This window comes from Cataglyphis hispanica, chromosome 6 (genome assembly GCF_021464435.1).
Source record: "Cataglyphis hispanica isolate Lineage 1 chromosome 6, ULB_Chis1_1.0, whole genome shotgun sequence".
NCBI lineage: Eukaryota > Metazoa > Arthropoda > Insecta > Hymenoptera > Formicidae > Cataglyphis > Cataglyphis hispanica.
Window position 1 is genome coordinate 7,999,912 of NC_065959.1, and position 21,339 is coordinate 8,021,250.

The window sequence follows — 21,339 nt, forward strand, 5'->3', positions numbered from 1 at the left end:
GACGCAATCAGTTTGCATCGTCAGCTATGACATTTGAAAAATATATTGAGAGAAATAACAAAAATTTATAAACCGCAACCATTGGAAGTAATGTAGTCTTCGTAGATTTGTAGTAATTTCAGATACATCAAGTGTTTCCTGTCAAATAATAAAACGTTCTCGCGTCGTCTCATCTTTTGATTCAGAAATCCCGTACACGTACAGATTTAAATTACAAAACTGCACGCGTGAATTACACACATCTGCTAGCTTAAGAAATAAACTCGTGTGTATGACGTACTTGGGGGTTCCCAGAAATTGTGCGGTTCTTCCTCCTCAGCAACTGGATATAAAAGACCATCGCCCTTGAGGATTTTTAATACTTGCTGGTGCAACGTACGCGTACGTATGTGTCTAACTGGTTTCACATAGGAAACCAGCTCTCGTGTTAAGCTCGAATACGTAGCAGTACGAGCTATCCTCTTGTCATGAAACATCTATTCCTTCTGAGCGTCGTTTTTGCGTTCGCCAGCGGCGATCCCGCTGGTGAACAATGCGAGGTGACCGCACCGATCGGGCGAATTCGTGGTTCCATCATGACCTCCAGACTTGGCAAAAGGATCTATTCCTTCCGCGGTGTGAGATACGCCGAGCCACCGACCGGGCAGCTACGTTTTCAGGTAAAGCAATTAGATAAATGATAATTACGCTATTGCTAAAGGTTTACGTAAATACGTTTTAAAATCCGGTTCACGGAAATGCAAGGCAAAAATTATTTTGTAATAATTTCAATGTATGATAAAATATTTATATAAAAAATAAAATGAGATTTGTTATAGAGCGAATACAATGTAAATGTCATTCTTGTCCATTTAATTCTATTTCTCGTAGGTGGCTGTTCCAGCGGCGGATTGGAATGATGTCTTTGATGCGACCAAGGAAGGACCTGCCTGTCCGGCAATACACGTGGAGAATATAATGGAGGATTGTCTTCGTGTAAATGTCTACACGACGAAAGTGAGCTTTATTGAACTTACATGATTCGTATTCTCGCTGAAGGAAATAAAGTTATTAATTGAACACTTATCGCAGTTACCTTCGGCGAACGATCCCGTGAAGAGACCGGTGTTGGTATTTTTCCATCCTGGTGCTTTTTATATATTCTCAGGCCAAAGCTCCTATTTTGGACCCGAATACTTGCTGGACAAAGATATTGTTCTCGTTACCGTTAATAATCGCCTCGCGACTCTAGGTGAATTCTCGGGTTTTTAATTATTCTTCTGATAATTTTAATCACAAGTGATAAATTTTGCTTAAAGAGCCGAAGGAAAATATATAAATCAAATATATAGTTTAATAGCAAATTTTATCTCTCGTGATTCAAAGATAACGAAATGTTAAAAAAAAATTATACATGCTCGTCAGGTTTTCTAAGCACCGGTGACTCGAAGGCACCAGGTAATTTGGGCTTGAAAGATCAAGTCGTGGCGCTTCGATGGATTCAGAGAAATATAGCCGCCTTCGGCGGCAATCCTGACAGCGTTACAATATCTGGCTACAGCATCGGTGGATTTAGCGTACTGCTACATATGGTTTCACCAATGTCCAAGGGATTATTCCATCGCGCAATCATGATGAGCGGCTCGATGACATCAGAACCGTATCCGACCGAACAATTGCACTTGGCGAAGAAGCAAGCAGAGCTATTAAACTGTCCGTCCGACACCACGGACGCTATGCTGGTTTGCTTGAGTTCTAAACCGGTGGAGAACTTCACAGATACTATACCCAAATTCTTTGTGAGTATGGCGAACACTACAGACAAGGCTTGATAATTAGAAAATGATTTCCTTGTCAAAAAATAATATAATTGAGATTTATTTTATTTTTAAAAACGATTAGATCAAAAACAGAAAATTAAGATTAAAAAGAGAAGATGTTAAACACACCGCATCACGTTTCAGGAATGGTATGGTAATCCGATATTGTTGTGGACACCCGTAGTAGAACCCGAGGTTCATGGTGTGGAGAGATTCTTGCCGGAACAGCCCGTTGATCTAATTAGAAAAGGAAAATTCCATAAGGTTCCGCTGATCGCGGGGGTCACCAAGGACGAGTTCGGCGGCGTGGTCGTTGGTAAAAATCTATTCTATTTAATTAAAAATAATTGTTGGAATCATACGAAATATAATGCGAAAATATTCTACGTTTAATTCTAGCCGTTGAAAACCAACGTAAACTTGGAAACAATTCGATCTTGGACGATTTAAATAATGACTGGTACAAAGTCGCGCCAATCGCATTCTTATACGAACGGGATACACCCCGTTCCAGATATATAAGCACCGAACTACGTCAATTTTATTTTGGCAATCAATCGATCGGCCCGGATACGTATGATAATCTCGCACATGTTCGTAAAAATTATTCTGAAAAGTATTATGTATATAGATACGTATTAAATATTATAATAAATAAGTATAAATAAGTATATTATAATTATTAATAAATTTGTAACTCGCGCAATTTTAAATATTACAAAGTATTGATACAATGGCACAAAAATTAATCATGTAATTATAGTTGTGATTCTTGTGCATAATTCTGTTGCAGATTAAAGCTGATAGTCTAATTACATTTCCATTGCATCGCGCTGTAAAATTGTTTGCAGAAAACACTGATCAATCAATCTACTTTTACGTATCTTCTTATCAAGGACGATACAGTTTCGTCATGTGGAACAAAACTACACCGTACGGTATGTGTGACTTTTATATTACTTATATTCTTTGATTGATTAAAAATATAATTTCATAGCACATACCACGAGATTTGGTTTTTATCCGAATAAAGTTATGACTAATCTGTGTTGTTTATTTGATCATTTTAGGAGTGGTGCACCATGACGATTTGCAATATCTATTCTTTATGAAGAACAACTTTCCCTTCTTTGAAAATAATGCTTCGGAAATACCTATGGTAGAACTTATGACAAGTATGTGGTCAAACTTTGTTGAAACTGGACAGCCAGTACCGTCGACTTTGGCGAACAATGTCACGTGGGACCCATACTTATTAAAAACCGACAACTACTTAGAGATTTCCGAGATACCGAAGATGAAGACAGGACTTTATCCCGAAAGAATGCAAAAGTGGGAGAGTCTATTTCCTTTGAATTCAAAATAGTATCGGTTTAATATGTAAAACCGTAAGCTATAAAACATATGTTGATCATGCCAGATGATTTAACAAAGATGCACGTATCGAATCTATTACTCAAGCAAATGCAAACAATTATACATGTATATCATGTTTATAAAAAAATGTCTTTTTTCTAATAAAAAAATGTTTCTTTGATTTGCAATATTTACAAAATAAAGGATATTGTGATCGAGAAAGTTATGATACTTTCTCTCTGTTTCTATTAATGGTAAGTCATATAATTTTAATTATATGTTAATTGCAAAAGATGCTACCGTGTATTACAAGAGAACAAAAGTTTTAGAAAAGTTCATAAAAGAGAATATACACGTATTTAGATCTTCGGATCTGATGGTTCCAACTTCACCATAAGCTCGCTTAATTCCCATAATTTCTTGCCCTTAGCAGGATCTTTCGCGGCGTTTGATAGGCCATGTTCCTAAAATATGCGATATAGAATCAAAATAAAACAAAAAAATAAGAGAAAAGATTAAAAATAATTCTTACAGCACAATCCATGAAATATTTTCCCGAGACCCCGTTGAGCTCATCGGAAACAGCAACATAAATCGTCGTCTGCGCTCCTTGTACAGGCGTCTTGAAGAAGGCCTTGCCTATTAGATATAAAATCGTGGATAACACAGGGGGCACGGTTCGCCAGATTCCGCTATAGATCATTCCGGGATGCAGGCAATTTGCCGTCACTCCCGAGCCTTCCAATCGTCTTGCCAACTCCAATGTGAAGACTATATTTGCATACTTTGATACGTAATAAATATAAGCCGGCCATGTCGACGTAGGATTGAGTTTGTTGAGATCTAATTTCGCAAATCGATAAAGCTCCGAAGCAACAACTACGATACGGCTCGGTTTCGATCGTTTTAATAAGTCTGTAAACAAGATTTCATCATTAACTATTTCTAATTTAGAAGACATACGTATAATTATGTTGTTTTTTGTTACTCATTAAAACCTTAGTAAGAATAGAAAAAACTTGATGTTGTAGCATCGATAATCATTTTCTTACGTCATTCATTTGCCACTAATAAGAGCATATACATATGTATGAATGCATATCAAGTTAAATTAAGTTAAATTCTTTTAAGATTTAATATATATATAAAATTCCATTCAAAATTCTCTTATTCTCTTTACTTAATATTCTGCTACTTCGAACATTCATTTATCTACATTAATTCTCCCAACGCCAACGAACTAATTAGATAATCCATTTTTATCCTATATGTCGGCAACAAATAAAATAGTTAGCACACAGCTTTGCATATTATAATTACCGATTAAAAGATGTGTCAGTAAAAAGGGACCAAAGTGATTGGTAGCCATGGTCATTTCTATTCCGTCTTCATTGACCTTTTTCGTGAAAACCTCCGCAGTCCCAGCATTATGAATCAATACGTCCAATCTGCTTTCCTCTTGATTTATCTGTCGTGCAAACTCTCTGATCGATTGCAACGACGACAAATCTAATTTTCGGACTACAATATTGTTGTTGTTCGATTCTTTCACAATCTCGTCTGTATGTGAAAATTATTTATATAGTAGAGAAAAATAAGACAAGAAATATATATATCTTTGTTTTAAAAAAAATAGAACATATTATTGTTTTATATCAAACGCTTTCAATATCCAATTCAATCAAAAATGGAATTCTGCTTCACGACTTCTTTGGGATAGAAAAAAATTTAATTATTACTTGTCAATCATTTGATTTATATGATTATTATTATATCCCAAGACATTTGCATATATTATAAGATGTGTTGATCGGAAAAATGTATGATTCAAAGAATTATATTCAGTACACAATATGCAAATAACATTTGCAATTTAAAGAAATTTTTTGCTTATAATTATATGTTATAAGAATGTCCTAGATCGATTTAATCGCGTATTTAATGTACAATGTATCTACATATATATGCAATATAATTGTATCTACATACGTAATCAAATCGTTAAATTATAATGAAGTAAAGTTATATATGAAGTTATCGTTATATATAATTAAGTCATGTTAAAAACAATCCATTATAGTGACAAAACCTTTCAGCTGATTAGCGGTATCCATGTTTCTGCAAGCCATAATGAGCCTCGCGCCTCTTTTGGCAATATCCCTTGCGGTCTCTTTGCCGATACCGGAAGTACATCCAGTGATTATCACCGTTTTTCCGTTCATTTTGTTTTTGCTCTTACAAATGCCCAAAGTATAGACAACGTAGACACGAAGACCAATCAAAAGCAAAATTGCACCGCTGAGCACAGTTGCCGCAAGGGAATAAAGCAACGTCGTACACTGGATACTTATCATATTATCTAAACAAAATTAAATAGAAGCATGTACAATATTGAAATTCGATGTGAATTACATTCTGTAAAATACATATAATATTACTTATAAGAATATTTTTAATAAAGTTAAATATAAAAGAAAAAATAATAAGAGCAAAGAATAAAAAAAAAATAAGAGCAAAAAATATACCTCTTTAAAACAACATGATTAATAAAACAATTAAATAACAATACAATTAAAATAAATTAAAAAAATTTATGTTAACTTTTAATGTATCAATCTCTCTTGATTAATGAATTTTATTTGTTTAGAAAAAAATTTTACAAAGTGCGCTTCTTGAATGTATAGATTCTCTTCTCTTCAAGAAAATGCACCTTCACACTTTTACATTTTTCCAGTCGGGAGAGTTCGAAAGTATGATGTCCGGATTCTCCGACGAAGCGTACACGAAGGTCATTGACCATGCATACCGTTTATTAAAGGTATTGAACTTGCTCTTTACAGTATGCTTTATTAAAGCTTTGTTAAAAATCAAGCAAACGAGTCGGAATAATTGTATTTGAAACACACAAAAAATATATATGTAAAAATATATTAAAAGTACTTGTGATAAATGTGACTTTATCAAGAATTAATTTTCACGTAATCTTTATAATAAATTTTAAAATAAAACAAAATCACATAATGTATAAAAATATTTTAGGCAATATTATTTATATAAAATAAATGATGATACGATTATGATAAACATTACATTACGATAAGAATGAAAACAATGGAATATAAAAAATATGTGAAATATAAAAAATATAATTAAACGTCACATGACTTGTAAGCAATATCTAATAACATCTAATTACTTGATTATAAAATTTGCGCAAAAACTGGTCCCACGTCGATAAATTATTTGATGCAATTTTAATGCAATATTGATATACTTGAATCAATCTTTATGTATGACACGTGTTTTTTGTCTGTCAAAGTCTTATTAGTCGATAAAGTTGAAATAAAAACTGTGAAAATATATTAATCTTATTTTGTATGAACGTTACACAACAGAACTAACACGACCTTGCTAAGCTTGAGACTGGAAGCGGTCTCTGGATTTTGGACCAGTCTGACTCCTCTCGCCAAACTTCTCCCACTTTGTACCCCAATCCCCAACTTAATAACCGCATGCGGTATTTCTCTTTCAGATCCGAAATCTATTTCTAGCTAGATAGTTTTGCTACAAACTATCCTACAACGCATAAATTAATCTATAGTAGAATATTTTTTTGCTACGTGTATTATTCATAATTTTGATTTCTGATGCTCCCCTAATTTTTTTCACGATACTTTTTTAAATTTTACGATCAAAGTCATATTACAGATACGATTTTAATAATGACTGTTTTATTGTTGCAATTAAAAGTTGTTAAAATCGTATCTGCGATATGACTTTAATTTTACGACTAAAATTAAAAAAAAATATATAATTCTATTTACATCTTCTTAAATTTTATAAAACAATAATTTCTATAAATGTAGTAATAGATGCAAAAATAAATCATAGAAAGATACATTTTAATCGAATTTATAGAATTACTCACGATGTTACTCACGCACAATTCTGGCAGAATTTTTATTATCAGTCTTCGTGTTGCCTCCGTTATGATTCACATACCGAAGCACTACTGATGTTGATTCTTTTTTAAGAATCTTTCATGTGAGTGTGTGGACAGCACCTAAACCCCCACTTTTCGCGATGAAGAATGATGAGCAAAAAGCGGCCTTGATGCATTTTTATGTTCAATATATCCTTTTCTCTTAACATATAAATTCAGTAAGATAATCTCACTGATCTTTTATCTTCCCAAAAATAATATTTATATTCATGTATGCTATTAATAATATTTTTGAATATTAATAATCGAGAATAGAAAAACAATCAGGAGACACAATAGTGTCTCGCGCTAAGTCATACATAAAGATATAAAGATCAATAAAATAGGACATTAATATACTGTTATATAATATAATGTTAATATAGAGCGTAATAATAAAATAAGAGAAAGAAAGAGAGAAAGTATGTGTAGTATAAAGTATTTAAACTATAGAGTTTGCGTTATATGAAATCTTCTCTCGATTAAAGAAAATGATTAATAATTAATTAATTAAATCAATTAATTATTTTTTAATAAATCAAATTTTAAAGAATCGGAATAGGACGATGATTTGTCACGCTACGAAACATGCACGGTGCAATAAACTTCTATTTCATTAAAAGATAAAAGTTTCGCGATTAATCAGAGAATGTGTTTCGTTAAAAGCGTTTATTTATCTAAAAAATTCGACAAATTTAAGTACGGGTTAAATTCAGTGAATTTTGATATTTAATTTTCACTTAATTTAAGATGTTAATTAATTATGTTAATTATAACGCGATGAGAAGGAGAGAGGAAAGTAATGCTATGCTACATGCAATATAATAAATGACGTAATGCACAATTTTTCATTTCTAGTTTTCTAACAAAATATGCAATTTTTTTTTATAATTGCTTTCGTAATATGAATTTCTAATTGGTTTTGGTTTCGTGAAAATTGTGCGATCGCGATCGTAATTTAACGCGAGCGTCACCGCTTGATATCGTCGATTGATCTATCTCGAGTCCATTTTGCAGGATTTGCGTAGTTAGGCTGGAGATGCGTAGATCCTTGACTTTCATCGAACTCTCCAGATATGTAATCTTGTGGTTCAAAGTGCATATTATCTCTTCTTTTTCACGTAATTCTTGCTTCAGCTTCATATAAATCGCGCGACGAACGGTTTCATCATTTCCGTTTTTAATTCCCTCTGTCTCGATGTCCGCAAGCGCGTTGCCTATATAAACGCGTTTGAAAACACGTCAATTTTACGCGCAAAATCCATCACGCGAATTATCTCATTTAAATATCTCACGCCTATATCTGCCCAAACGAGGAAGTTTGCAGAAGCTAAATAAATTCCATATACGAAAAGGACAGATAATCCAACTGAAGACGAAGAGGAGTCCTTGTATGAGACGCGCAAATTTTGACGGATTAATTTCATTAATTTTCTTATCGGCCTCGACTTTCTTTGAACTTTCCGCCGATGAATTAAGTTGATTGTCCGTTGGCGAATCTTCAAGTTTTTCCTCTGTGTGTGCATAAAGTATACAAATATTATATATTTAAAAGAAAACAATGATTATTGTTATTGTTTAATTAGTGTTAAGTAAATACGATTATTTGATATCGAGTACCTTCCGCATCATATTTGGATTTCAGCCTGTGCGTTTCTTCGTCGTTTTTTAAAATTTTCATTTTCAACTCCAGCAGGAGCTTCTCGATCGCGCTTTGCGACGCATTCGCCAAATGATGGATCGTGTCCTTGCTCAATTTCATATCGATCTTAGCAAGTACCTTTCGATTTAGCGTGTTCCAATTCTCCTTCTTCATGTTCAGATTACTCGCCGGCACATAATTGTGAAGTTCCACGTATCGAGGATAATATACTTTCAAAATCTCTGCTATGAGAACTAATAATTTGCCCCAATATAATAAAGTTTAAATTATTCATTAAAAAAGGAAGAATAAATATATGGGAAATGATCATTGTCAAGGAGGATAATTACCGGCGTCAGAAAAATCCCTCGTCAAGTTTCTCGCGGGCTTCGAGATAGGAATGCTGTCGATCCACGCGAACAGCTCCTTGTCCGTTTGATTCTGGGTGTCGCCGATCATTTTTTTTCCTTCTTTATCAATGACCATCAATCATATTCTTAATCAATTATTTTTCACGTTGCAGCGCGTGGACGATGAATAAAGAAGTATCGATACATGCTGTCATCCGATTTTTCTTGCGACACAAAATTTCTTATCGAGATCTGCAATAATCGATCTGCGAAAATTTTCCTTTATTTTTAATTTGAACTGAAGTTAATCAACCATCAGTCGCGCAAAAAAAAAATCGAAAAAATCAACTTTGAGAAATGTAATTATTAATTAATTAATATAAAATATATTATTTATTAATAATTAATTTTTTTATGTTTATATGATCAATTAGTGATAAATAATCTTGAAGTTTTCGCTATAATAAATATGTTATTGCAATATTAATTTTTCCGTAAAAATAATAAAAGAATATCTTTTATATATCGTGGAGTATTACCCAGAATTCTAAATAAAAAATCGAAATTGCTTAAATGTGGCTTCTCAAACTTCTCTCTGATATAAACTACCTTGCTTTATTCCTAAGAATGCATCTAGGAACATTTCGTGTCTGATTCTTACAAGTTGTCAGTCCCTTCCATCAAACTTCTCGATTCTCGATTCGATATTTATCGGTGTACTTCTTGCTTACTCCTGTGTCTCCTGTATTGTTGCAAAAGTAATTGTCATGGCTTCGGAGCGGTACAGTTTTTCGTTAACCACTTTCAGGTAAATATATTAACATAACAATTGCATATGTGAATTAATAGGATTTGAAACGGCATTTTATGCTTTAATAAAAAACAGATACTGTCTTTTGGAAATGAGTGTAACAATAACCTAACCTCTGTAACCTCTAGCTTTATGCTCGGCACTTTTCCATTATAGTGAATTTTTACTTCAATCAGTAGTGTTTTGTAATATTAAACAATATTATTATTAAATACTATAAATAATCACGTATAGATTTTATTTAAAAAACGCGTGAAGTTGGATAATTTTATGACAGAATGACTCGTCAAATTTTGACATATATGTGTCAAGTGTCAAAACTCCTAAAAATACTATATATTATTTACAGTAATTTATATACTTGGACATTTGCATAATTCTGTCGACATGTCGATTAATGAAATCTTTTTTTTTCAGTCCATCGGGCAAGCTAGTGCAGATAGAATATGCTCTGGCTGCGGTAGCCGCCGGTGCCCCGAGCGTGGGTATCAAGGCGTTGAACGGCGTCGTTCTCGCCACCGAGAACAAGCACAAATCTATCCTCTATGATGAGCACAGTGTCAGTAAAGTCGAAATGATTACAAAGCATATCGGCATGGTTTATAGCGGCATGGGTCCAGACTATAGATTGTTGGTAAAGCAAGCGCGAAAAATGGCACAACAGTATCTCCTGGTTTATCGGGAACCTATCCCGACTGCGCAGCTCGTTCAACGCGTTGCAATGGTCATGCAAGAATATACACAATCTGGGTAAGTTGTCATTTTGTCTTTCATCGCTGTAGAGAGAGTTTATTGAAATTTTTAATTAAGTATTATATGCTTTTAATCATTAAAGATATAATTAAATAAATAAAAATAGAAGATACAAATAATGACGAAGAGATAATTTGAATTTGTAAATTTATAGAGGTGTCAGGCCCTTTGGAGTGTCTCTTCTGATTTGTGGTTGGGACAATGATAGGCCCTATCTATTCCAATGCGATCCGTCTGGCACGTATTTTGCATGGAAAGCAACTGCAATGGGTAAAAATTTCATCAATGGTAAAACATTTCTCGAAAAAAGGTACAGCGAGGATCTGGAATTGGACGATGCTGTTCACACTGCCATTCTTACACTGAAAGAAGGTTTTGAAGGTCAAATGACTGCAGATAATATCGAAGTTGGCATTTGCGACGCAAATGGATTCAGAAAGTTGGATCCTTCCAATGTTAAAGATTATCTTGCCAATATTCCTTAAACTTAAGTTTTTTTTTGTAATGTATTATGGAAGTAAAACTTTGCAATCGTTAATGCATTCAAATCATATTATAATAAATTTTCTCATCCAATATAAAAAGAACCAGAGATTTTTTCAATGATAATATAGAAACCATTTTGAATTTTGTAACAATTATCCACTATAATATACACATATATGTTACACAGTTTTGTAAAATTAATCTTTTTATGTAGCATTAAATCTTGATGAGTTAACTTCTTATAAACAGCCTAGGCTTTTCATAAAAACGATGAATTGATGGCTTTATTCCAAAATTACTGCCAATACTGAAAATCTATAATTCATGTAACGTATATTATAGATTTTTAATACTGGCAGTGAATTTTGGAACACGACCTTCATATAAAAAATCTGTGACATATATGTACTTAGAATATACGAAAAAAATTATATAAATTATATAATTTTTTTTGACAATTGGTAATTAGTAATTATTATCACTAATCACTTGAACAGTAAGTAATTTACACAGAGTTTAATAATATAATTATAAAAATATTAAAGAAAGAGAGAAAGTGCATGTTTTTATGTATGTTAGAAATGTAGACTTTTTATTCTTTTTTTATATTATCTCTATATTATACGTGATTTTTCAGATATTTCAAACTTTTGAAGTATACATGCGAAATAATAAATAAATTTTGAATTTTATTTTGCACGTTTTAATATTTTAATAGTATTTTCGATATTGGAATTTTTTTAAATGGGTTATTGCAATTAATTTTTACACTATATTTCAATTATTTTTATAATATTTATTAGAATGTATTTACCAAAAAATCTTTAAAATATAAAATTTTAAACAAAAATATTTTGGAACATTCAGAAAATTTTATTACACGATTTGAATTATCATATATTTGCGAATCATACAAATATATATGCATTTCAACTATTTAGAAAGTTATAATATTGGAGAAAATATAATGATCTTTTAGACGTTTTATTTTATTTTCACATTTTAAATCACCCGCGCTCGTTTCGATAGGTACTTCAAGAATCTCAATCAGTTTGAATCGCCTCAGTAACTGAAACCCGCCGAAACGGATCGCACGGTCGTTTCTGAATCGTGTTTCTCGCGATGTATTGTTGTTCGAAAGTGCGAAAAAGTATCGCGTATATGTTTTGTCAAGTGCCTGATGTTCATCGTAACACTTCGACAATCGCAAAATCAGTTTGAATTGCCTCAGTAACTGAAAACCGGCTGAAATGGATCGCCTGCAGTGGCCTTCGAATCGCGTTTCTCGCGATATATTTGTCGTTCGAAATTGCGAACAATAAATCTCGTCGAGTGCCTAGTATCCGTCATAATATATCGTAATTCGCGTATAATCGTCTTTCCGATTTCGATTAAGAACGCATTGGTATATTAATTATAGTTATTCTCGCATTTTTCCGTTATATTTTCGAGAGACTCTATCTATCACATAGCCAAATGTGTGTGTACGATGTTGCTGTCTTTCTGCAACAATTATTATTTTTCGTAACATGACAGCAATATGATTAATCATATTAATCAACATGACAGCAATATACATATAATTAATCAATATAATTAATCACGCTTGTGCTTATCTGGATTTGGGCATCAATCTCGCCGTCGGTAATGACGCGCGAACGACTGCCAGTTATCGATCGCGTCCGAGAGTGCAACACACACACACAGGGAAGTGCGCGTTTATATCGATCGAGCGTGTATCGCGAGGATGACACGATTATAGTGGAGGACCAGAGGGATATCGCGGGAGGATGTCGCTGCCTCTGCCACGACTGTTGCAGTTGGTGCGCGGCTGTCTGGCCTACCGGCTCGTCTGCGTTGTCCACCTGCGTCGTCGCGTCTGTCATCCCGCGCGCTGTCATCAGGCTGCTACTATGAACCCATCGCCGCTTCCCACGTACTGATCGCTCGGCTTGCCCGCCGATCTCCTCTCACCTCGGATCCGCGCTTCCTGGGGACGAATGTCCACGCAGGTAAGATATATGTATATGTATGCGCGATCATCCCTCAGTTTCATGAGACGCGTGTATGTGTATACGGTTTCTACGTATGAAGTAAAAAATAAGGTAGCGAGAGGAAGGGAGAGAGATGGGATGGACGAAGTGTCAGAAAAATGTAACTGAAATGGACAGGTTTAAATCTGTATCGCGCCTCTTCTGTCGCGTAGCATATATTCGATAGTCGATTGCCATCGACTCGTCAATTATACACGATGACGAGCCTCTCATCGCGACCAAGTCCCGAATTTTGCTAGTTTAGTTCGATTTTATTGACCGTTTAGCTGCCCTCCCGGGGGTTAATGTTGCGGGAAAACTGATCGCCAAATATCAAGTGACTTTTACGCGTGCTCTCTCTTCCTTTTATCACCTTCCGTAATAATATGTAATTTTGTGGAATTTTAATTAGTACACATGCACGCGCGCGCGCATTGTCATTCACTTTCTGTTACGTGCTTCTTATTTTTTCTTTAAATTCAATTAATATATAATATTGTACCTTCATATATATTTTGGGCAAATGAGGAAAGTAATTAACGCGTTGGTGTACCGATAATAATGCGAATTAATTAACGCTAGATTAGCGACTTGTACGTGTGTGTTATCTACCTTTTCATATGAAAAGGCATATTAATTAACTTCAGATTAATTATTATATATAAATACACTGATAGCAAATATATTAATAATTTAGTTTACCAGTATTTACCAATTATTTATTCATTTAATGATAATTAATGATAAATTAATTGATATATCTCTTGGGTAAGATAATGTAGTCATGAATATTAATAACAATAACAATAAAATATTTAAAAATAATAAATAAAAGCGTATATAAAAATAATTGTATACAATGAATAAGTTTAGGATGAATAATAAATTGATTCGCGCAGAGCGTCTTGACATTTCTCGATCGAAATGAAATGTGAACAGATTTGTTTAGCAATCTCATCTCGTCGCGACAGGTAGCGAATCGATGCGGCCCAATTCTAAGCGTGCCATAAATTTCGATCGCCGATACTATCCGGAATACGCAACGGCTCATCCCTTTCGGATCCAGACTCGGTATGCCGGAACTCGGTGCGCGAAATTTCATTGATCTTTCATCAAGCTCAACGCGAACCGGCAACTATCGCGAGACGTCAGAGAGAGAGAGAGAGAGAGAGAGAGAGAGAGAGAGAGAGAGAGAGAGAGGGGATCGGATACTTCGCGCTCGGAAAATTCGCGGTCATAAAGAGCTCAGCTTGCTGAGATATCAGCGAATGAGACAAAATATATATCGCGCAAAAATTAATTTTAATTTTATATTCAATAAAAAAAAAAACTTCTTAAGCTGCTTTCGTGTTTTATTCCAGATAAATCTCTTCCGGAAGAGATTAACGAACGGTAGAAATAATCACTATCATTCATTCTTTGCGATAATAGTTTTATAAGGACTACTTTCACCTGATTATGATGATTTTACGACCCGAGTGATTCTGACGCTCTTTGTGTGCCTTTTATCTTTTAGAATTTACTATCTTCTTTAATTTATACGTCTTTTTTTTATACGCGATTTTTTTTAGATATTCGAATTTCTTGATTTTTGTGCGTGCTTGGCAATCTTTAGTTCAACGTTACATGAATATACGAACATGCGGCAAATATAATATTGATATAAATTTCGAGTTATACTCGAGGAGTTTGAAGCAACTCCAAAATTGATGAAGTTTATTTTAAATATGAAGATATACCTGAAAGAGAGACTTCGCACAAATTATGAACTTTACTCTACTCCACTCCTTACTCCGCGCGACTCCTTCCATTTTTCTTCTTGTATTCGTAACTTTTGCCGGAAGTCGAGTAGTCAGTCACTCGCACAATTCCTTCTAACTATTATAATCAATTCACTTCAAGAGAGACCGGCGTTAAAGAGATATATATATGTGTATATATATATATATATATATATATATATATATATATATATATATCCAAGCAATTCCTAAGAAAATTTCCAAGTGAAACTTTATTTCGCCGAATAACTCTGTCGTCCACGCCGTTTGGTTTATCAGCCTTTTCAGTTTTATCGACTTATCGGTCTTCATTATCTTTATTACGCCTGTGAGTTTCTCGCGCGAATCGATGTCTCTCTGCTAGTCTCAGAGAAACGATTTCGCGAGAGAGTATAAAAGGAATATGCCTCCGGTTTCCTTCCATCATCATCTCGCGTATCCAGGGCCATTGTCGAACAATGGTAGACTTTAATATAACGCATTCGCGAACGCAAACGCGTTTTAACGACAGACGGCGGGTTTTTCATTTAGTGCTACTTGTCGAAGCGGATCTCCGGGGACAATCACGACCAACAACGTCGGGAGAGAAATGAAAGAGGAGAGAAAGATCGAAGGAGAAGCGCAGGATACCTCATGCCCGCGCGCTTTGCAATTTTAATGTCGACATTGCGAGCGATTATTATTATTTTTTTTTTTTTCGTCCCCCTCCGATCTTGTGTTCAAATCGAGCAAACAACCGGATTTACGCATCTTCCCATTACGACAATTCGCGAACGTCGTCGATATCGCTTATTAAAAATTCTGAGAGGCAATCACAAGCTCGTCGAGCAATGACAGCTCGTCTCGATGATCCACGTTTTTCTGAAAAGCGTGAGATAGACGCGCACTTTATCATTTATCCGATGATTGAAATTCTTCCCTACACGTTAGACGACGCTCTAGTAAGATTCGGAGATAATAAAAAAATGACGTGGTAAGAAAAAAAAATTGAATCCCTCGAGTAGCATCGAAGATGGATGGACACGCGTTGTATTCTTATTTTACTCTTTTAATTAGTAGTAAGAACATTAAATGATCGTGTTTACCGTCGCTCGAGAACTATTGCGGTTTGCAGGACGCTGAAAGAATCGCGTCAGTCTAACATTGTACGCACATCGCTCGAGTCTAATTACAGCACGCCTACCTCCTCTTCCCGCCGGCATTCTTCGTTGCATTTTTTTTTCGTTTTTCTTTTTCTCTTTCTCTCTTTCTCTTTCTTTATTTTAGGGCCACCATCTGGCCCACGGTCTTTATGCGCGTTATGTGAGGCGAAATTACAGGCGGGTTAATTACATGCTGGTCATGCGAATCGCGTAGTCGCGGAAATGCGTCGACGACGATTAAAGGGCTAAGAAAGCGTATCATTTTGACGACCGACACACCGACATACGTTGTAAGCATCTGAGATTTTCTCTCCCGTGTATCATTAGTTAAATCGATCATTTCGAAAAGGGTGCGGTATCGCTTTTTTTTCTATAAAGAATTTCGTCGTAAAGAGCTGGAAAATTTTGGAATAATTTCATCAATCTACGCAGAAAGGCGTGTGAAACGAGATTTACCCGTGCAATTTTTATTCTTTCATCAAGCTATGTTTATAATAAATTTGCGTAAATACAGTAGTAGATAATTGCTGCAATTTTTTTCCCGTGAATCAGAGCATTACTCTTCTATGCGATGATTGTCTTATACTTTTTCTGAGATGATTCAGAGAGTCGCGTATATCGGATAGTAGCTCGAGGTCAGCTGATAATTTCGCAGAAATCTGTCGCGACCGCGAAACGATGCGCTATGCGCTTTTTTGTTTCAGAGTGTTTTTTTTTTTTTGCTAGATTACAGGTCTTTGCGTTTATCGCATCCGTCCTTGAACTCCTCCTATCTCTGGTCCTAATCATCCTGAACGTCGCAAAAAGCATCCGCGCGATCACGGAAAATGATTCGGCGCTTTTACCGTTCTCGATTTCGTGGACAAAAAGAAAACGGGACGAGCAATTTATCGTGACGCGTCGTGTACTTTTAGTCATTAGTCGTCTCTCATATTTTGCTTTGTCTCCAGATCTCCGAGATCGTTCGACCAGCTTAGCGGAAACTCGATAAAAACTCGAATAATACATTCACTTTTCGATCGCGAACAAAATATTCGATGTCAATCGGTCATAATCATATACTTTTTGCGAGAAATAATTAATTTTAATTAATTTTATAGTTTCTCTATAGTTTTTTTATGCGTACGAAAAATTAAATCGTATTAAATGTGACGAGGTGAGATTTATAGAGGGAATTAGTTGCAAAGAATTTTGACCGAATTTAAACTTTCGTGTTTCACATCCTCGCGCCAATACACAGCTGATATGACGTTACGTACACAGGCGGAGCATCTCTTTGTCTCTCTTCGGTGAGAGATGGCCGAGCGATCAAAGCCTTCCAGAGGCCTAACGAGCCTCTGGATGACGTCGATCGCTTCTGTTTTCTGTCGTCGTCGCAAGCTTCGATGAGCAGCTTTTTCCATCCCGGACCGTTGTGGGCAGATCGCGCAAAAGCGCGATTTTCCCTTTTCACACGGTGTAGGAGAGAGATGGAGAGAGAGAATCCTCCCTCTTCGGGTTCGGTCCACCGTGACACGGATAAAATTAGATCGACGACGCTGCCGATCCGATCTATCCGTTTCTCTCCTCTACGTGTCATTTTTTTTTCTGGACCCCTATCTTTCTCTTTTTCTACATTATCAGGCAATTTGGCGAGAAGGGCGTGACGAGCTAAAGCTTTTCGTGACATTTTTTTAATCAAACTTACGAAGCTAACTTATAATATTCTGTATATGAAGAAAATTGAATTATTCTCTTCGCGCTAATCGAGGATTCCGATTCGTTTCTGATGATTTGAAAAAGAACTTTTGTTCGATATCAATTTTTTGTTTTGAAAATATATTTTTATTTATATTAATAAAACGAAACAATATATATTTCTCATAATGATACTATCTGTTAAAATATATGCTTGTTTATTATATAATCTATTTTATTTTACTTCCCAGAAAAGTTACGTTGCTGCGTATTAGCCAAAAATTCATCTATTACATAATTTAATCTAACGAGAAACTGTTGGCTTTTGCTATTCTTAGAGATACAAGCTTAATAGAAGATGACAGACTAGTGTTTCTTAAGGCCATTTAACTTGTAGTTCCAACCAACATGAGTTATACGTTTCAACTTTGCCGTTCAATGTCTACTAGATATATGCATTTTGTTCGGATTTTCCTCTTTGGATGACATGTTTGCATCTGCGTACGTCGGGTCCGCACGCGTCATTGTCGCGTCGTACTTAATGCCGGCGACGTCGGTTGGAAACATAACTCCGTCCAAGAATACAATAAGCGGCCAGAGCATTGTGGAATGTAATTAAGCTAGCGTTGCTGATGGTAGACAGCTAATGTCAAATTACAAGGAACGTTAATGGCTACCACTTTCTCTCTTCCTTCTTAACCCGTTCTCTCTTCCGCTCGCTCCCCCGCCTGTCGCTCTTGTCAAACGATTTACCTGTCACTATTCAATCTTGTTACGACTCTTGGCTTCAGTTTAATGTCTTATCGATGAATATATATGATCGTTTATTAAAAGAGAAGCGAAAGACGATTTAAGGGTGTGCGTTAATCCGTTATTCGTTTATTTGTGTAACGCTATTTTAAAGAGCGATTATATTTTCAGTAAAAACGGGATTATCGAATTGAAAGAGCAGAGTGTGCGATCGATTTTTCTGTTCGCCGATGGCGACGGAAAGAGTCCGCGTGCCGGTAAACTGTTCTCTGCGGTTCTAAATTATAGCATTTCGGGTCGGGAAAGTTCGGACCGAGCACCAAGCATCGCTTGCGGAGAATGCGTTTTCGATGCTCACATATGGAGGGATGGAAATCCACGATACGGTAAATTTCGCCGCACGGGGCTATTGCAAAAGTTTCCAGATATAGGAATGCTTGTTTTTTTTTCTCTTTTTTTTTTTTCACAAAAAAGCAATCGTGTTAAAAGCGCGAATAAAACGCCGTTTACGCAAATTTATAATTTCAGATAGCATATTACAAATGTTTTTTTTTTTTTTTTTCCTCTAAATATATTATGCATCTATTTTATCCTCAATTATGAAAATAAATTTTCGATTATTAAATGCATAAGTCAAGGAAGGTATCTCGAATTTTATATAGAAAATATAATACGTCAGAATTATCGTACATATGGCGATATATTTGAAAATTAAGGTCATCTCTTTGCTAAAATTTTCATAAATATCATGTCAAATCAAGTCTTGAAATAAATTTGATTTCTCATCAATAATTCCGAAATTGAAATTGATTAAAATAATCTACTAAATAAATTACATTTTATTAATTATTTATATGTTTCGATTTTCTATTAATCATAATACAAAAGATTAATGTCTTTGTGACCGATATAGGCACATAATTCGAATACATTATAATATATGACGTTACGTGCTCACAGTCCTCGAATATCTCGTATTTGGATATCCTGGGATATTGTACTCGGTTAATTCTGCATGCCGCTGCATCACGTGGCATCGGTGCATTATCTCCTTTCCGCACGAGATACAGTATAGTCGCGTAGAAGAGATTAGTTGGATACTTTATCGTTTAGAGAGCCCGCGCACGATGATGCGACAGGGCGAAAGGTCGACGACGCTAAAACCCAAACCCTTTAGTAACTCGAGCTGTCGTTAAAACCATCTGCACCTTGCTTCCTTGATGAGAACCCGAACGCTTTCGTCCATAAATGTAGTAAAACAACACAACACATTAGTTAAATACGTCTTATCTTTTTTTTTTTTTTTGCATTTTGGCATATTTGTTAACGAGTTTGTCTCTACAGATAAGTAGATTAAATTATAAACGATTTTACTGTATTGTATATTATTTATTTCGGTTCTTTTTTCGGGAGAGGATAATAAATTAAACGGACTGAGACACACAATATCATATTGATATTTCAAAACCGTATAAAACATATATTTTATCAAACTTAAATAATCAATTCCTTTCCGTTCGAATATATGAATGAAATACTATTGAATAATTGAATGAAAAAATGAAATACAATTTATTGTTGCGTCGATCGGCAAATTCGCTTTCGATATGATAGAGATTTTCTCGTTTTCAAGTTAACCGCGAAATATCTTGCACGATGTTACTCGGAGGTTTTCGACCGAATTGCGCCGGGATAAGAAAGAAGATTCAATTGGCAGGAAACAATTTGCAGACGGACTCGATCGTGACATATTCACCATCCGATCCCCTATGGGGCTTGACCCTCGTAATTGAGTCGAGTTTCCTTCCCCATCGTGGCGCGCGTGTGAGATTAATTTTCCGCCGTAGTCTTTATGGCGGGCACCTCGCAGGCATTCTTAATCAGTCACCATATCCCGCTTTCCCTTTCGAATGAATTTGGCAAATTGCGTCTGCTTCGATTCGTCGTCCCTCATTTTCTAATCCGATTGCATTCACTTTATTAAAAATAATTTTTATTTTTATTTTTAATCTAATTTTAAACTTTATTCTAATTTTAATTTTGATTTTTAATTTAATTTTAATTTTAATAATAATTAAATGTAAAAATTCTTAATAATTAATGTAAAACTTCTGAGAAAGCACTTTTCTGCGCAAAAAAAAAAAAAAAACAAAGAATATGTAGTAATATCTCATATAAAAAAGAGAGAAGAATTCGATAGGAATGTTTTTGTCAATACGTCAAAATTTCTTATTAATATTACATTTTGTCGATATATACAGCATGCTATTCATCGCCGTAACTATGCATTCAGGAGATATATTTTTTACGACGAGGCAACGCGCGCGCGCGCGCGCGCGCGATATTTCCTTTTCGTATCGTCGAATTACATTTTCCCGATTTCTTGTTTTGATTGCTTCTTATTTGCGATGAACGTCAGTCTATAACGGAAGATAGGAAGCCGGTAGCATCTGGAAACAGCGCCTATCGAACGAAACCAACGAAAAGAGCTATCGCGTTACCATGGAAGAGAAAGAGAAAGAAGAAAGAGAGAAATATATATATATATAAAGAAAAGGAAAGAACAAAAATAAGAAGAGGATAGGGCCTCGATGTAATGTACGGGGTGTGTGGGGCCGTTCAAATCCTCGGATACCGCGCACTTCGACTTGTCCCACATACGGTTTTACACATATATTCCCTTCTCGCGTTCGATCCTCCAGAGTATTACCGGGGCGGATCTTATCGGGGCTTACCCATCCGCGAATCCTCGCGAAATCGTGAGTTACGACGTCGCC

At 35.1% G+C, this 21,339-nt stretch overlaps 5 protein-coding genes across 8 annotated transcripts in view; 3 read left to right on the top strand and 2 right to left on the bottom strand.

The window, feature by feature from the left end:
* Positions 1-115: 115 nt before the first annotated feature.
* Positions 116-3,336, top strand: LOC126850629 (esterase FE4-like). Its single transcript, XM_050593814.1, has 8 exons — positions 116-659; positions 871-996; positions 1,072-1,231; positions 1,405-1,778; positions 1,944-2,115; positions 2,199-2,392; positions 2,593-2,737; positions 2,870-3,336. The coding sequence occupies exons 1-8, from the start codon at positions 468-470 to the stop codon at positions 3,163-3,165; spliced, it is 1,659 nt and encodes a 552-aa protein (XP_050449771.1). The 5' UTR covers positions 116-467; the 3' UTR covers positions 3,166-3,336.
* A 38-nt stretch (positions 3,337-3,374) lies between these two features.
* LOC126850640 (retinol dehydrogenase 14-like) lies at positions 3,375-7,163 on the bottom strand. 4 transcript variants are annotated; one of them, XM_050593842.1, is made up of 5 exons: positions 7,096-7,163; positions 5,245-5,514; positions 4,476-4,715; positions 3,688-4,070; positions 3,375-3,619 (listed from the first exon to the last, which is right to left on the bottom strand). In XM_050593842.1, exons 2-5 carry the CDS (start codon positions 5,507-5,509, stop codon positions 3,515-3,517), a joined length of 993 nt encoding a protein of 330 aa, XP_050449799.1. In that variant the 5' UTR covers positions 5,510-5,514; positions 7,096-7,163; the 3' UTR covers positions 3,375-3,514. The 4 variants fall into 4 exon arrangements, with proteins under 4 accessions (XP_050449799.1, XP_050449800.1, XP_050449801.1 ...); XM_050593843.1 differs by having other exon boundaries at positions 7,084-7,163; XM_050593844.1 differs by having other exon boundaries at positions 7,100-7,156.
* An 886-nt stretch (positions 7,164-8,049) lies between these two features.
* The window catches only part of LOC126850642 (sperm flagellar protein 1), a 34,767-nt gene continuing 21,477 nt past the window's right edge, over positions 8,050-21,339 (bottom strand). The window contains exons 2-6 of the mRNA XM_050593845.1: positions 9,739-9,871; positions 9,130-9,395; positions 8,741-9,033; positions 8,433-8,655; positions 8,050-8,354 (exon numbers count right to left, since the gene is read on the bottom strand). Coding sequence (XP_050449802.1) covers positions 8,050-8,354; positions 8,433-8,655; positions 8,741-9,033; positions 9,130-9,265 — 957 coding nt within the window. The 5' untranslated portion in view covers positions 9,266-9,395; positions 9,739-9,871. The remainder of the gene's footprint in view (positions 8,355-8,432; positions 8,656-8,740; positions 9,034-9,129; positions 9,396-9,738; positions 9,872-21,339) is intronic.
* LOC126850644 (proteasome subunit alpha type-2) lies at positions 9,817-11,871 on the top strand. The gene is made up of 3 exons (XM_050593852.1): positions 9,817-9,937; positions 10,358-10,690; positions 10,848-11,871. Exons 1-3 carry the CDS (start codon positions 9,897-9,899, stop codon positions 11,176-11,178), a joined length of 705 nt encoding a protein of 234 aa, XP_050449809.1. The 5' UTR covers positions 9,817-9,896; the 3' UTR covers positions 11,179-11,871.
* The window catches only part of LOC126850635 (RNA-binding protein Musashi homolog 2), an 88,175-nt gene continuing 79,601 nt past the window's right edge, over positions 12,766-21,339 (top strand). Inside the window, exon 1 of the mRNA XM_050593826.1 lies at positions 12,766-13,191. The gene's annotated coding sequence lies outside the window, so the exon portion shown is untranslated. The remainder of the gene's footprint in view (positions 13,192-21,339) is intronic.

Excerpts from the sequence above, each read along its gene's own strand:
- LOC126850644 (XM_050593852.1), top strand. The coding sequence starts at position 9,897 with ATGGCTTCGGAGCGGTACAGTTTTTCGTTAACCACTTTCAG. Across the intron at positions 9,938-10,357 it reads TTTTCGTTAACCACTTTCAG|TCCATCGGGCAAGCTAGTGC; the intron begins GTAAATATATTA and ends TTTTTTTTTCAG. Across the intron at positions 10,691-10,847 it reads CAAGAATATACACAATCTGG|AGGTGTCAGGCCCTTTGGAG; the intron begins GTAAGTTGTCAT and ends GTAAATTTATAG.
- LOC126850629 (XM_050593814.1), top strand. The coding sequence starts at position 468 with ATGAAACATCTATTCCTTCTGAGCGTCGTTTTTGCGTTCGCCAGCGGC. Across the intron at positions 1,232-1,404 it reads TAATCGCCTCGCGACTCTAG|GTTTTCTAAGCACCGGTGAC; the intron begins GTGAATTCTCGG and ends CATGCTCGTCAG. Across the intron at positions 1,779-1,943 it reads ATACTATACCCAAATTCTTT|GAATGGTATGGTAATCCGAT; the intron begins GTGAGTATGGCG and ends ATCACGTTTCAG.
- LOC126850640 (XM_050593842.1), bottom strand. The coding sequence starts at position 5,509 with ATGATAAGTATCCAGTGTACGACGTTGCTTTATTCCCTTGCGGCAACT. Across the intron at positions 4,716-5,244 it reads TACCGCTAATCAGCTGAAAG|ACGAGATTGTGAAAGAATCG; the intron begins GTTTTGTCACTA and ends TTTCACATACAG. Across the intron at positions 4,071-4,475 it reads ACTGACACATCTTTTAATCG|ACTTATTAAAACGATCGAAA; the intron begins GTAATTATAATA and ends TCTTGTTTACAG.